The sequence below is a fragment of the Salvelinus sp. IW2-2015 genome, linkage group LG36 (genome assembly GCF_002910315.2).
Source record: "Salvelinus sp. IW2-2015 linkage group LG36, ASM291031v2, whole genome shotgun sequence".
In the NCBI taxonomy this organism is placed as follows: domain Eukaryota; kingdom Metazoa; phylum Chordata; class Actinopteri; order Salmoniformes; family Salmonidae; genus Salvelinus; species Salvelinus sp. IW2-2015.
Window position 1 is genome coordinate 24,383,594 of NC_036875.1, and position 15,926 is coordinate 24,399,519.

The 15,926-nt window shown below is 45.7% G+C and overlaps 1 protein-coding gene across 1 annotated transcript in view; it reads right to left on the bottom strand.

Moving 5' to 3' along the window:
• Positions 1 to 15,006, bottom strand: part of LOC111959849 (radixin) — a 35,440-nt gene extending 20,434 nt beyond the window's left edge. The window contains exons 1-2 of the mRNA XM_023981669.2: positions 14,823 to 15,006; positions 10,174 to 10,273 (exon numbers count right to left, since the gene is read on the bottom strand). Of these exons, the coding sequence (XP_023837437.1) occupies positions 10,174 to 10,185 (12 nt within the window). The 5' untranslated portion in view covers positions 10,186 to 10,273; positions 14,823 to 15,006. The remainder of the gene's footprint in view (positions 1 to 10,173; positions 10,274 to 14,822) is intronic.
• Positions 15,007 to 15,926: the final 920 nt, after the last annotated feature.

The window sequence follows — 15,926 nt, forward strand, 5'->3', positions numbered from 1 at the left end:
TGCTGTCCTGTGTCCTTGTTCCGCCCTGTCGTGTTTTGCCTGGAATAAAGACTCGTTTCTTTAAGTCGCTTTTGGGTCCGCATTAATCAGCATAACAGAAGAATCCGACCAAGAATGGACCCAGCGACTACGGATTCTCGCAACACTGCCGTCGAGTTCCAGGGAGCAATGCTCGGCAGACACGAGCAGGAATTGTTTGCTGCTCGTCATGCCGTTGAAACCCTGGCCGCTCAGGTCTCCGATCTCTCTGGACAGTTTCAGAGTCTTCGTCTCGTGCCACCAGATACTTCCTGGTCTTCCAAGTCTCCGGAACCTAGGGTTAATAACCCACCTTGTTACTCTGGGCAGCCCACTGAGTGTCGCTCCTTTCTCACCCAGTGTGATATTGTGTTCTCCTCCAGCCCAACACGTACTCAAGAGAGAGAGCTCGGATCGCTTACGTCATATCACTCCTTACTGGTCGGGCTCGGGAGTGGGGCACAGCCATCGGGAGCAAGGGCTGAGTGTTCTATCGATTATCTGAACTTAAAGAGGAGATGATACGGGTTTTTGATCGTCAGTTTTTGGGAAGGAGGCTTCCAGGGTCCTGGCTCCCTATGTCAAGGTGATCGATCCATAACGGATTACTCTATAGAGTTTCGCACTCTTGCTGCCTCCAGTGACTGGAACGAGCCGGCGTTGCTCGCTTGTTTTCTGGAGGGACTCCACGCTGAGTTAAGGATGAGATTCTCTCCCGGGAGGTTCCTTCCAGCGTGGACTCTTTGATTGCACTCGCCATCCGTATAGAACGACGGGTAGATCTTCTGCACGAGCTCGTGGAGGAGAGCTCGCGTTAACGGTGTTTCCCTCTCCGCATCTCAACCATCTCCTCCCCCGGCTCAGAGACTGAGCCCATGCAGCTGGGAGGTATTCGCATCTCGACTAAGGAGAGGGAACGGAGAATCACCAACCGCCTTTGCCTCTATTGCGGTTCTGCTGGACATTTTGTCATGTCATGTCCAGTAAAAGGCCAGAGCTCATCAGTAAGCGGAGGGCTACTGGTGAGCGCTACTACTCAAGTCTCTCCATCAAGATCCTGTACTACCTTGTCGGTCCATCTACGCTGGACCGGTTCGGCTGCTTCCTGCAGTGCCTTGATAGACTCTGGGCTGAGGGTTGTTTTATGGACGAAGCATGGGCTCGGAAACATGACATTCCTCCAGACAGTTAGAGAAATCCACGCCCATGTTCGCCTTAGATGGTAGCCTCTTCCCAGTATCAGATGTGAGACACTACCTTTAACCCTCACAGTATCTGGTAATCACAGTGAGACTATTTCATTTTTGATTTTTCGTTCACCTTTTACACCTGTTGTTTTGGGTCATCCCTGGCTAGTATGTCATAATCCTTCTATTAATTGGACTAGTAATTCTATCCTATCCTGGAACGTTTCTTGTCATGTGAAGTGTTTAATGTCTGCTATCCCTCCTGTTTCTTCTGTCCCCTCACTCAGGAGGAACCTGGTGATTTGACAGGAGTGCCGGAGGAATATCATGATCTGCGCACGGTCTTCAGTCGGTCCAGAGCCAACTCCCTCTTCTCCTCACGGTCGTATGATTGTTGTATTGATCTCCTTCCGGGGACCACTCCCCCTCGGGGTAGACTATACTCTCTGTCGGCTCCCGAACGTAAGGCTCTCGAGGATTATCTGTCTGTTTCTCTCGACGCCGGTACCGTGTGCCTTCTTCCTCTCCCGCCGGAGCGGGGTTTTCTTTTTGTTAAGAAGAAGGACGGTACTCTCGCCCCTGCGTGGATTATCGAGGGCTGAATGACATAACGGTTAAGAATCGTTATCCGCTTCCCCTTATGTCGTCAGCCTTCGAGATTTTGCAGGGAGCCAGGTTCTTTACTAAGTTGGACCTTCGTAACGCTTACCATCTCGTACGCATCAGAGGGGGGGACGAGTGGAAGACAGCGTTTAACACTCCGTTAGGGCATTGAATACCGGGTTTTGCCGTTCGGTCTCGCAAATGCTCCAGCTGTCTTTCAGGCATTAGTTATGATGTACTGAGAGTGCTGAACATCTTTGTTTTCGTTTACCTTGACGATACCTGATTTTTTCACCGTCTCTCGAGATTCATGTTCAGCACGTTCGACGTGTACTCCAGCGCCTTTTAGAGAATTGTCTCTACGTGAAGGCTGAGAAGTGCGCCTTTCATGTCTCCTCTGTCACATTTCTCGGTTCTGTTATTTCCGCTGAAGGCATCAGATGGATCCCGCTAAGGTCCAGGCTGTCAGCGATTGGCCCGTTCCTAAGTCACGTGTCGAGTTGCAGCGCTTTCTCGGTTTCGCTAATTTCTATCGGCGTTTCATTCGTAATTTCGGTCAAGTGGCTGCCCCTCTCACAGCTCTGACTTCTGTCAAGTCTTGCTTTAAGTGGTCCGGTTCCGCCCAGGGAGCTTTTGATCTCCTCAAGAAGCGTTTTACATCGCCCCTATCCTTGTTACTCCTGACGTCACTAAACAATTCATTGTCGAGGTTGACGCTTCAGAGGTGGGCGTGGAGCCATTCTGTCCCAGCGCTTCCATTCTGACGATAAGGTCCATCCTTGCGCTTACTTTTCTCATCGCCTGTCGCCATCGGAACGCAACTATGATGTGGGTAACCGCGAACTGCTCGCCATCCGCTTAGCCATAGGCGAATGGCGACAGTGGTTGGAGGGGGCGACCGTCCCTTTTGTCGTTTGGACTGACCATAAGAACCTTGAGTACATCCGTTCGGCCAAACGACTTAATGCACGTCAAGCTCGTGGGCGTTGTTTTTCGCTCGTTTCGAGTTCGTGATTTCCTATCGCCCGGGAAAAAGAACACCAAGCCTGATGCCTTATCTCGGCTCTTTAGTTCTTCTGTGGCTTCTACCGACCCCGAGGGATCTCCCTGAAGGGCGTGTGTTCGGTTGATGTCGGGGAATTGAGAGACAGGTAAAGCAAGCACTCACCCACACTGCTCGCCGCGCGCTTGTCCTAGTAACCTTCTGTTCGTTCCTGTCTCTACTCGTCTGGCTGTTCTTCAGTGGGCTCACTCTGCCAAGTTAGCTGGCCACCCCCGCCGGTTCGGGACGCTTGCTTCTATTCGCCAGCGGTTTTGGTGGCCTACTCAGGAGCGTGACACGCGCCGTTTCGTGGCTGCTTGTTCGGACTGCGCGCAGACTAAGTCAGGTAACTCTCCTCCTGCCGGTCGTCTCAGACCGCTTCCCATTCCTTCTCGACCATGGTCTCACATCGCCTTAGACTTTATACCGTCTGCCTTCGTCTGCGGGAAGACTGTGATTCTTACGGTTATCGATAGGTTCTCTAAGGCGGCACATCATTCCCCTCGCTAAGCTTCCTCCGCTAAGGAGACGGCACAGATCATCATTGAGAATGTGTTCAGAATTCATGGCCTCCCGTTAGACGCTTTCAGACAGAGGTCCGCAATTCACGTCACAGTTTTGGAGGAGTTCTGTCGTTTGATCGGTGCTTCCGTCAGTCTCTCTTCCGGGTTTCATCCCCAATCTAACGGTCAAGCAGAAAGGGCCAATCAGTCGATTGGTCGCATATTACGCAGCCTTTCGTTTCGAAACCCTGCGTCTTGGGCAGAACAGCTCCCCTGGCTGAGTACGCTCATAACTCGCTTCCTTCGTCTCTACCGGGCTATCTCCGTTTCAGAGTAGTCTTGGGTACCAGCCTCCTCTGTTCTCGTCCCAGCTCGCCGAGTCCAGCGTTCCCTCCGCTCAGGCTTTTGTCCAACGTGTGAGCGCACCTGGAGGAGGGTCAGGTCTGCACTTTGCCGTTACAGGGCGCAGACTGTGAGAGCCGCCAATAAACGTAGGATAAGGAGTCCTAGGTATTGTCGCGGTCAGAGAGTGTGGGCTTTCCACTCGCAACCTCCCCCTTACGACAGCTTCTCGCAAGTTGACTCCGCGGTTCATTGGTCCGTTCCGTGTCTCTCAGGTCGTCAATCCTGTCCTGTGCGACTGCTTCTTCCGCGACATCTTCGTCGCGTCCACCCTGTCTTCCATGTCTCCTGTGTCAAGCCTCTTTCTTCGTTCCCCCGTTCGTCTTCCCTCCCCCCCCCCGTCTTGTCGAGGGCGCACCTATTTACAAGGTACGGAAGATCATGGATATGCGTTCTCGGGGACGTGGTCACCATAACTTAGTGGATGGGGAGGGTTACGGTCTCCTGAGAGAGGAGTTGGGTTCCATCTCGGGACGTGCTGGACCGTTCTGATGATTGATTTCCTCCGTTGCCGCCAGGGTTCCTCCTCGAGTGCGCCAGGAGGCGCTCGGTGAGTGGGGGGTACTGTCATGTTTTGTCATTTATTTTCATGTCTTGTCCCTGTGCTTCCCTCTGCTGGTCTTTTAGGTTCTTCCCTCTTCTCTCTCTCTCTCTCCTCCTCCCTCTCTCCCTCTCCCCCCTTCTCTTCTCTCTATCGTTCCGTTCCTGCTCCCAGCTGTTTCTCATTCTCCTAACGACCTCATTTACTCTTTCACACCTGTCCCCTATTTTGCCCTCTGATTAGAGTCCCTATTTCTCCCTCTGTTTTCCGCTCCTGTCCTTGTCGGATTCTTGTTTGATGTTTGCTGTCCTGTGTCCTTGTTCCGCCCTGTCGTGTTTTTGCCTGGAATAAAGACTCTGTTTCTTTAAGTCGCTTTTGGGTCCGCATTAATCAGCATAACAATAGCTCTACAATGGTGATACATGCTTACAATCCACGCACTTGCAGTATACAGATCTAGTCACATCCTAGTTAAATAAAGGTTAAATTTAAAAAAAGGTACAAAAAATTTATCTAATAGAAAAATATCTAACAGTGATATTTACACTAACAGTGAAATGCTTACTTATGGACTCTTCCCAAAAATGCAGAGGGGGAAAAAAAGGGAAATAGAAAAATAATAAACGAGGAATAAATACACAATGAGTAATGGCTTTATACACTGGGTACTAGTACTGAGGCGATGTGCAGAGGTACGAAGTAACTGAGGTAGATATGTACATATAGTTAGTGATAAAGTGGTTAGGCAACAGGATAGATGTGCAGAGGAATAAAGTAATTGAGGTAATTATGTACATATAGTTAGTGATAATGGTTAGGCAACAGGATAGATGTGCAGAGGAATAAAGTAATTGAGGTAATTATGTACATATAGTTAGTGATAATGGTTAGGCAACAGGATAGATGTGCAGAGGAATAAAGTAATTGAGGGAGACATGTACATAAAGGTAGTGATAAAGTGGCGAGGCAACAGGATAGATTTGCAGGAGTACGAGGTAATTGAGGTAGATTGGCAAAAGTGATAACTAAGTGGCTCGGGGAAGTCGGAAGTTTACATACACCTTAGCCAAATACATTTAAACTCAGTTTCACAATTCCTGATATTTAATCCTAGTAAAAATTACCTGTCTTAGGTCAGTGAGGATCACCACTTTATGTTAAGAATGTGAAATGTCAGAATAATAGTAGAGAGAATGATTAATTTCAGCTTTATTTCTTTCATCACATTCCCAGTGGGTCAGAAGTTTACAAACACAGTATACTGTATGGTAGCATTGCCTAACTTGGGTCAAACGTTTTGGGTAGCCTTCCACAAGCTTCCCACAATAAGTTGGGTGAATTTTGTCCCATTCCTCCTGACAGAGCTGGTGTAACTGGGTCAGGTTTGTAGGCCTCCTTGCTCGCACACACTTTTTCAGTTCTGCCCACAAATGTTCTATGGGATTGAGGTCAGGGCTTTGTGATGGCCACTCCAATACCTTGACTTTGTCCTAAAGCCATTTTGCCACACCCGTGGAAGTATGCTTGGGGTCATTGTCCATTTGGAAGACCCATTTGCAACCAAGCTTCAACTTCCTGACTGATGTCTTGAGATGTTGCTTCAATATATCCACATAATTTTCCTTTCCTCATGATGCCATCTATTTTGTGAAGTGCACCAGTCCCTCCTGCAGCAAAGCACCCCCACAACATGATGCTGCCACCCCTGTGCTTCACAGTTGGGATGGTGTTCTTCAGCTTGCAAGCCTCCCCCTTTTTCCTCCAAACATAACAATGGTCATTATGGCCAAAGAGTTCTATTTTTGTTTCATCAGACCAGAGGACATTTCTCCAAAAAGTACAATCTTTGTCCCCATGTGCAGTTGCAAACCGTAGTCTGGCTTTTTATGGCGGTTTTGGAGCATTGGCTTCTTCCTTGCTGAGCGGCCTTTCAGGTTATGTCAATATAGGACTCGTTTTACTGGGGATATAGATACTTTTGTACTGGTTTCCTCCAGCATCTTCACAAGGTCCTTTGCTGTTGTTCTGGGATTGATTTGCAATTTTCGCACCAAAGTACGTTCATGTCTAGGAGACAGAACGCGTCTCCTTCCTGAGCGGTATGACCCATTGTGTTTATACTTGCATACTATTGTTTGTACAGATGAACGCGATACTTTCAGGCATTTGGAAATTGCTCCCAAGGATGAACCAGACTTGGAGGTCTACAATATTTTTTCTGAGGTCTTGGCTGATTTTTTTTGATTTTCCCATGATGTCAAGCAAAGAGGCACTGAGTTTGAAGGTAGGCCTTGAACTACATCCACAGGTACACCTCCAATTGACTCAAATTATGTCAATTAGCCTATCAGAAGCTTCTAAAGCCATAACATAATTGTGTCATGCACAAAGAAGATGTCCTAACCGACTTCCCAAAAGTCTAGTTTGTTAACAAGACATTTGTGGAGTGATTGAAAAACGAGTTTTAATTACTCCAACCTAAGTGTATGTAAACTTCTGACTTCAACTGTACATATAGGTAGGGATAAAGTGGCTAGGCAACAGGATAGATAATAAAAAGGTAACAGCAGCGTATGTGATGAGTCAAAAGAGTTAGTGCAAAAATGGTCAATGTATATAGTTAACCAATAACTACCCGGACTAACTATTTAGCAGTCTTATGGCTTGGGGGTAGAAGCTGTTCAGGGTCCTGTTGGTTCCACCTGGTGTAGAGGTCCTGGATGGCAGGGAGCTCGGCCCCAGTGATGTACTAGGCCGTACACACTACTCTCTGTAGCGCCTTGCGGTCAGATGCCAAGCAGTTGCCATAGCAAGTGGTGATTCAGCCAGTCAAGATGCTCTCAACGGTGCAGCTGTTTAACTTTTTGAGGATCTGAGGACCGATGCCAAATCTTGCCAAAGAGATGTTGTCATGCCCTCTTCACGAATGTGTTGGTGTGTGGACCATGATAATTCCATAGTGATGTGGACACAGGAACTTGAAGCTCTCGACCTGCTCCACTACAGTCATGTTGATGTGGGCATGCTCAGCCCCCATTTCCTGTAGTCCACAATCAGCTCCTTTGTGTTGCTGACATTGAGGAAGAGGTTGTTGTCCTGGCACCACACTGCCAGATCGCTGACATCCTCCCTTTAGGTTGTCTCATCGTCGTCGATGAGGCCTACCATCATCATGTCGTCGGCATACTTAATGCTGGTGTTGGAGTCATACACGGCCACACAGTCATGGGTGAACAGGAAGTACAGGATGTGACTAACCAGGCACTCCTGAGGGGCCCCCATGTTGAGGGTCAGCGTAGCGGATATGTTGTTGCCTACCCTCACCACTTGGGGGCAACCCGCCAGGAAGTCCAGAATCAAGTTGTAGAGAGAGGTGTTTAATCCCGGGTTCCTTAGCTTAGTGATAAACTTGGAGGGCACTATGGTGTTGAACGCTGGACTGTACTCAATGAACAGCATTCTCACATAGGTGTTCCTTTTGTCCAGGTGGGAAAGGGCAGGGTGGAGTGCAATAGAGATTGTGTCATCTGTGGATCCGTTGGGGCAGATGGTGTTGATGTGCACCATTTCATGGCTACAGATGTAAGTGCTACGGGCCGATGGTAACCTGTCTAAATGACTTTGGCGTTCTTGGGCACAGGGACTATGGTGGTCTGCTTGAAACATGTAGGTATTACAGACAGGGTCAGTGAGAGGTTGAAAATGTCAGTGAAGACACTTGTCTGCTGGTCATCGCACACTCTGAGAACGCGTCCTAGTAATTTGTCTGGCCCTGGGCCCTTGAATGTTGACCTGTTTAAAGGTCTTACTCATATCAGTTATGGAGCGCGTGATCACACAGTCGTCCGAAACAGTTGGTGCTCTCATGCATAGTTCAGTGTTGCTAACCCCAAAGCGAGCATAGAAGGTATTTAGATAATTTGGTAGGCACGTGTCACTGCACTGCTCATGGATGGGTTTCCCTTCCTAATCCGTGATAGTTTGCAAGCCCTGCCACATCCGACAAGCGTCAGAACCGGTGTAGTAGGAATTTGATCTTGGTCCAGTATTGACACTTTGCCTGTTTGATGGTTCAGGGCATAGCGGGATATCTTAAAAGCATCCAGATTTGAGTCCCGCTCCTTGAAAGCGGCAGCTCTAGCCTTCAGCTCAGTGCGGATGTTGCCTGTAATTCTTGGCTTCTGTCTGGGATATGTAGGTACGATGCACTTATTAATGAAGCCGGTGACTGAATACCGGAACATATTCCAGTCTGTCCTAGCAAAACAGTCCTGTAGCTTAGCATCTGCTTCATCGGACCACTTCCGTACTGAGCGTGTCACTGGTACTTCCTGTTTGAGTTTTTGCTTGTAAGCAGGAATCAGGAGAATAGAGTTATGGTTAGATTTGCCAAATGGAGGGCGAGCTTTGTATGCGTCTCTGTGTGTGGAGTAAAAGGTGACAAGTACACACACAACAAACAAACAAGTACTCACTCACACACAGAGAGAGAGAGAGAGAGAGAGAGAGAGAGAGACACAGACAAAGAGACAAAGACACTGCTAACCAAGCAGAGCCATTGAGAATATTATTCAGCCCCTAGACTCCCTGCTGTGTCCTCCCATAGGTTGTCCCTCCAAATCTAGTTAACAAGGAACCCCTTTACAGCAGACAGAAAAACAGGCACACCTTTGGACACCTATTGAGTGATGTAAGAGGAATAATCCCCCATTAAAACATGCCCAGAAGAAAGAAAGGGTCCTACACAGAAACCCACTGATTTAATGGAGTGCCCCAGGCAATCTAGAGAGGCCAGAGGTCCCTATATCCACCCTTTTAAGAACACAACAGACCCGTCTGCCTCGCTCCCCCAAAACACACTGCAATATGATGGAGGCATTATTTACTCTCACCATGTCTTTTTGTGGAGTGTATCTGGAGGGGTCACTTAGACAGAACCTCTTACAGTAAGTGCAGACAACAAAACGTCTGAATGACAGGCCACGGTATTACAATGCATTTAGTCTAACAATATGTTAACATATAAAAATGTTTGATGAACATCTTTCCCCTAAGGGCATCTTGGGGATTAGTTGGATAATGTATTGCCCAATCAGCAAAATGTGAACAAAGGTCTCTCTATCAATCTCTTCCTCTCTCTCCATCTCTCATTCCCTTTCAGTCTTTCGCTTTCTCTATCCATCTCTTTGTCTCTCTCACTCTGAGTCTCTGTCTCCCTTTCGCTCTTTTGTTCCCCCTCCCTTTATCGCTGTGCTTTCCATCCCGTTCTCTCCTCTTCCCCTTTCCAAGAAGTGGAGGTGGCCCCATTCTAATTCCTCTCCAGTGTGTGTATGTGTATGATGGAGTAGCCATGTCTGTAGAGTAGAGGGTTTACAGTGCTTATGTAAGATCTAGACCACAGGGAGACTGTCTGTCTGTCTGTCTGTCTGTCTGTCTGTCTGTCTGTCTGTCTGTCTGTCTGTCTGTCTGTCTGTCTGTCTGTCTGTCTGTAAGCTCTGAGCCTGTTAGAGACACAAGAAGCCTGTGTGTGTTGTTCAACAGAGTAGAAAGAGGGCTTTGTGTTTTCTACAAACAGGTCTGAAGTGGGTAATCAGGATTGTGTTTGTACTTGGTGTGCGTTTTTGTTTGTGTGCTTGTTTGGGGGGAGGGGGGTGCGTGCATGTGAGCATTTGTTACAGTTAGGTTAGATGTGTTTTAACAAGTGGCTGTGATTCCTGCATGGTTTGACTGATACTTTGTGACAAAGCCTCAGGTGTTGAGGTGGAAAATACATTGTGAAATCTCACAACATAACCTGAACATTCACGTCTCCCGTGAATATTATTATATTCCTTTATACATCTTTATTTGTATCCTTTCTCCTGAGGTGAGTCTTACCGGTTTGGGCATCTTTGTCCTCTCTCCAGCCTTGCCCTTCCGCTGAGAAAATGCAAACAAAAGGTCCTCCGCCTCGTTGCCTCACCCTGGGCTCCACCGCCTGGAGGAGTGAGCAGAACCGTTATTATTAACACACACACATATATATATATATACATATAACAGAGACCCACATGGAAAAAATACTACAGTTTACTATAGAATATTACAGTACTTCCTATAGAATTATATAGTAAACTGTAGTATACTAAACTACACACTGTAGTAAATACTACAGTAATGTTTGTAAAAACACTACTTTTTAAAACTATAGTAAATACTACAGTATTCAATTTGAATATACCCTGCCCATTCCCTTTCCCCATATCGCAATTTGTGCCACCTGAGAGTGAGAAACTTACAGAAAAGTACATACCATACATTGTGTCCCTACAAGATATAGAAAAGAGCTGAAAATCTGAACTATTCATTAAGACCCAAGTCCTACCTGCCTACAGGTTATGGGGGAAAATATATTTTATTGACCTGTGACTTCACCACCCATCTCAGGGCAGCCATAACCTGTGACTCTGTGAGGTCATAAACTAGCATCTTGTGCCAAACACAGGTACTCCCTGTAAAGCCAACTCACTCAAACTTGCCTGGCAGAGAAAATATATAATGTGTTACCTGACCCCTCTATTCACCCAAAGCCGGAGGGTCACTCTCAAACGGATACAGCTTCCAGGTCACCATTCATGCAGAAACAATGAGGCTCTGCTCTCCACACACACACACACATACAGTGGGGAGAACAAGTATTTGATACACTTCCGATTTTGCAGGTTTTCCTACTTACAAAGCATGTAGAGGTCTGTCATTTTTATCATAGGTACACTTCAACTGTGAGAGACGGAATCTAAAACAAAAATCCAGAAAATCCCATTGTATGATTTTTAAGTAATTAATWTGCATTTTATTGCATGACATAAGTATTTGATCACCTACCAACCAGTAAGAATTCCGGCTCTCACAGACCTGTTAGTTTTTCTTTAAGAAGCCCTCCTGTTCTCCACTCATTACCTGTATTAACTGCACCTGTTTGAACTCGTTACCTGTATAAAAGACACCTGTCCACACACTCAATCAAACAGACTCCAACCTCTCCACAATGGCCAAGACCAGAGAGCTGTGTAAGGACATCAGGGATACATTGTAGACCTGCACAGGGCTGGGATGGGCTACAGGACAATAGCCAAGCAGCTTGGTGAGAAGGCAACAACTGTTGGCGCAATTATTAGAAAATGGAAGAAGTTCAAGATGACGGTCAATAACCCTCGGTCTGGGGCTCCATGCAAGATCTCACCTCGTGGGGCATCAATGATCATGAGGAAGGTGAGGGATCAGCCCAGAACTACAAGGCAGGACCTGGTCAATGACCTGAAGAGAGCTGGGACCACAGTCTCAAAGAAAACCATTAGTAACACACTACGCCATCATGGATTAAAATCCTGTAGCGCACGCAAGGTCCCCCTGCTCAATCCAGCGCATGTCCAGGCCCGTCTGAAGTTTGCCAATGACCATCTGGATGATCCAGAGGAGGAATGGGAGAAGGTCATGTGGTCTGATGAGACAAAAATAGAGCTTTTTGGTTTAAACTCCACTCGCCGTGTTTGGAGGAAGAAGAAGGATGAGTACAACCCCAAGAACACCATCCCAACCCCGTGAAGCATGGAGGTGGAAACATCATTCTTTGGGGATGCTTTTCTGCAAAGGGGACAGGACGACTGCACCGTATTGAGGGGAGGATGGATGGGGCCATGTATCGCGAGATCTTGGCCAACAACCTCCTTCCCTCAGTAACAGCATTGAAGATGGGTCGTGGCTGGGTCTTCCAGCATGACAACGACCTGAAACACACAGCCAGCCAGGGCAACTAAGGAGTGGCTCCGTAAGAAGCATCTCAAGGTCCTGGAGTGGCCTAGCCAGTCTCCAGACCTGAACCCAATAGAAAAGTCCGTATTGCCCAGCGACAGCCCCGAAACCTGAAGGATCTGGAGAAGGTCTGTATGGAGGAGTGGGCCAAAATCCCTGCTGCAGTGTGTGCAAACCTGGTCAAGAACTACAGGAAACGTATGATCTCTGTAATAGCAAACAAAGGTTTCTGTACCAAATATTAAGTTCTGCTTTTCTGTTGTATCAAATACTTATGTCATGCAATAAAATGCAAATTAATTACTTAAAAATCATACAATGTGATTTTCTGGATTTTTGTTTTAGATTCCGTCTCTCACAGTTGAAGTGTACCTATGATAAAAATTACAGACCTCTACATGCTTTGTAAGTAGGAAAACCTGCAAAATCGGCAGTGTTTCAAATACTTGTTCTCCCCACTGTATATATACTATCTCTCTCCCTTCCCTCTGCCTTTCTCTCTCTCTCTCTGATACAATAGCTTAACAGAACATGGCATATAGGGCTCATAAAATGAATGACATGCTTCACAGTAACAAGCCTCTTCCAGACCCTGTCTGTGTACCCCTCACAAATCATGTTTCCCTCCTCCCTCTTCTTTCACACTTTCACTGCAGTTGTACAAGCAAGAGCAAAGAGGTTGCTAAACACATGTGCCAGTGGGTTTAGTGTGCATTTGTGGTGTATGTGTGTTTACAGAGCTGATGGCAACATCTCCAGCTGTGGTGTGAATGACACTACATAGGGTATACAGACAAATGATATGTTGCACCATTACAACAGCTGTGACAACAACTGTACTAGGCTCTCCTTATGAGGCATTTCAACTTCTGGAAACTTGTAGGAAAGGCTCACATGAGTGACAACGTGTAAGGCCTAATTCAACCCCCTACTAATACAGCCATAGGAGAGCAGAGTCTGGTGAACCATCCCCTACCTATTTAACCATAACAAATAGTGTTTTATTGTAATATCCTGTATTGTCTGGTTCATTTCCTGATTAATACAGTCCTTTGTTTCAGGGTTATCACGTTGGAATGACAGGGATGAGATTTCCCTGAGGCCGCTGGGAAACCAAATGCATCGCCAAGGTAACCAGATAGTATCAGTCTGTGACCCTGCCAGAGATGTCAGTCATGCTGGTTCAGAACACCCTGTACAGACTGTCACAGAGCAGGGCCTTATCTTTGCTACCTCTATAGGTTTACTGTAAAGTGGTGTGTGAGGAGGCACACATGTGGAAGAAAAAGTGTCTGACATTTGAAATTGAACACATTAAATACAAGTATACTATCAGTGTTGTGTTCAGTTGCATAACCATGAGAAAAATATGGTTATGTATAAATGTTTAATGTATAAATAGTAAATGTACTATAGTCTTCCAATATTCAACTGGAGGGCAGTGTCCATGTCCAAGACTTCCGCCGGCACAGGATTATTCAACACACTATAGTACTGGAAGAAACATAAAACCTGCAGTAAAAAGGATCATGTTGGTAAGTCCTTTCTTAAATGAGTTGTAACCATAGAGAATGATGGAGGCCTCTAGTGGCCAAAAGGCAATTTTAGCATGAGCATGAGAGCTTCCAACATGCTTCCACTATTTTAAAGTAGTCAAAGTAGTAAACTGGGTGGGAATTGCTATGTGTTGTAGGCTCAATGGAGCTGCCCATGCTGACACAATCCATAATGGCACAGACAAAGATGAGTCCTCTATCTATTTCTATGGTTGTAACGCAGCCCCACAGGAGGGATGAACTGAGCAACAGGAGGGTTTGAGTGACAGGGGCAATGGCCAATAAAATATGGTGTCCCACTGTGACATGCCTAATTAAAAGCGTCGTCATAGCATCTGTTTCTGCCAGATGGTTTTACAAGCACCGTTATATGCTGCCAGGTCGCGCACTTCGAGTGGTGATATTCAAGGTCATGTTTGCCCCCCAAAAAATACATGAACCCATATTGTCCTTTGTAGAATCTGAAGTATTTGTCGCTGAGCGGAGACACGTGGAATTTGAATTAAGCTACTACCACAAAACATTTCTAAAACCACGGAAGAACTCCACTGGCCACCTTGGGGACCTGGTCGCGAGTGCGCAAAATAGGCTACAATGTAACAAGAAACGGTTACAAATACTGCACACGTATAATCAGCACCTGCAACAAAGTTGCAAACCGTTGTTTTTGTTATGGCTCAAAGGAGGGCATGTAACAGTTGTCATGAAAACAAACCAGGTAGTAGCCTACTTTCATTAATCTCATAGATTAAAAATATCCTAAATTAACACTGAACATTGAAAGCCTTATCTATGATAGCCTAAAGTGAATTAAATGTAACGTTAAGGTGAATGGAAATTACCAATTAGTTTGATGTTCGGTCACAGACAACTGTAGTGACATTTAACTGGTAACTTAGAGAACTTTTGAAATGTTTAACACTTAAAAGTTGTTCTATGGTCGATGGACCGTATGATCAGTAATGTCCTTGAATTAAACATTGAACATTATACCAAATGTTTTCACAATTACAAAAAGACGGGCTATAGAGAGAGCACATATATTATAGTTTACTGGAGCGGGTTTATCTTGGTAACAAGTCTACATTACGACAGCTATGGTCGACCACAGAGCAAATTCCCTTTATTCTGAGCTGTTTAGGAGCCACCAGCGAATAAATTCACCCGTTAAAAACTCACCTCAGTTGATCAGTTGAACTGCGTTCTGAAAACGGTAAACTGTCTCCCCGGGCCCCCTGGGTAGCCTACTTTAAATCCCACGCGACCAAAATAGACCGGGTTGTTTCCCGTTAGACACCCCGCTATGTATGAAGCGACTGAGCCAGTTTCACCGCGGAGGAGGAGATGCAGTCAGTCAATATGGCCGTCGGACTTTTACGGTGCGGCGCGAGGCGTGGTTCATTGATGGAACACGCTCACTTAAAACTGGGTTGAGAGAGGAACATACACAAGCACAACATAAATGTGATAAGAGTCAACTTCAAAATGTCTAGCCTTAACTTAACCTACAATAACCCGAAGGTAGCCCATAGAAATATGGACTAGAGACAACATTTAAAATATTTCTGAACAACTAATGCTTTTATATAAGTTGTGTTGAGATCAGTTTCAACGCAGTGTTTCTATGAATCACATTTTTCAAGGGGCAAAATGTCGTAACATATCTGGGGACTGCCAAGATCTGCTTGTGAGGATGAGACTTTAGAAACATAAGACCTATCAATTTAGACACTGACGTATTGTTGTTTTTCATGAATACATTACTGTATTACCAAGGAGGGTGTCAACAGGAAATGTGACTCACAGATGCTTCAACATAAAGCACATACTAATAATGAGAAAATATGACTGCAACCGGACTTCTCTGTGTATCTAGGCCAAGACACCTATCCTCACACCCTTCTGAGAATACAATAAGCCCACATTTAATGCACATATTTCAAACATGTCCTGGTTTACACACACTCTTCTCCCAATCACACAGTCTCAATTCAATTCAAAGGGGCTTTATAGGCATGGGAAACATGTTTACATTGTTTATTGTTTATTTCACTTGCTTTGGCAAAGTGAGAAGAAACAAAAATAAAAATAAATTAAAAGAAATGTACAGTAAACATAGCACTCAAACGTTTCAAAAGGATGAAGAAGTTTCAAATGTTATATTAGCAGCTATGTACAGTGTTTTTAACAATGTGCAAATAGTTTTAGTACTAATAAATATTGGTTTTATTTACAATGTTTGTGCTCCACTGGTTGTCCTGTTTTCATGGCAATGGGTCACAA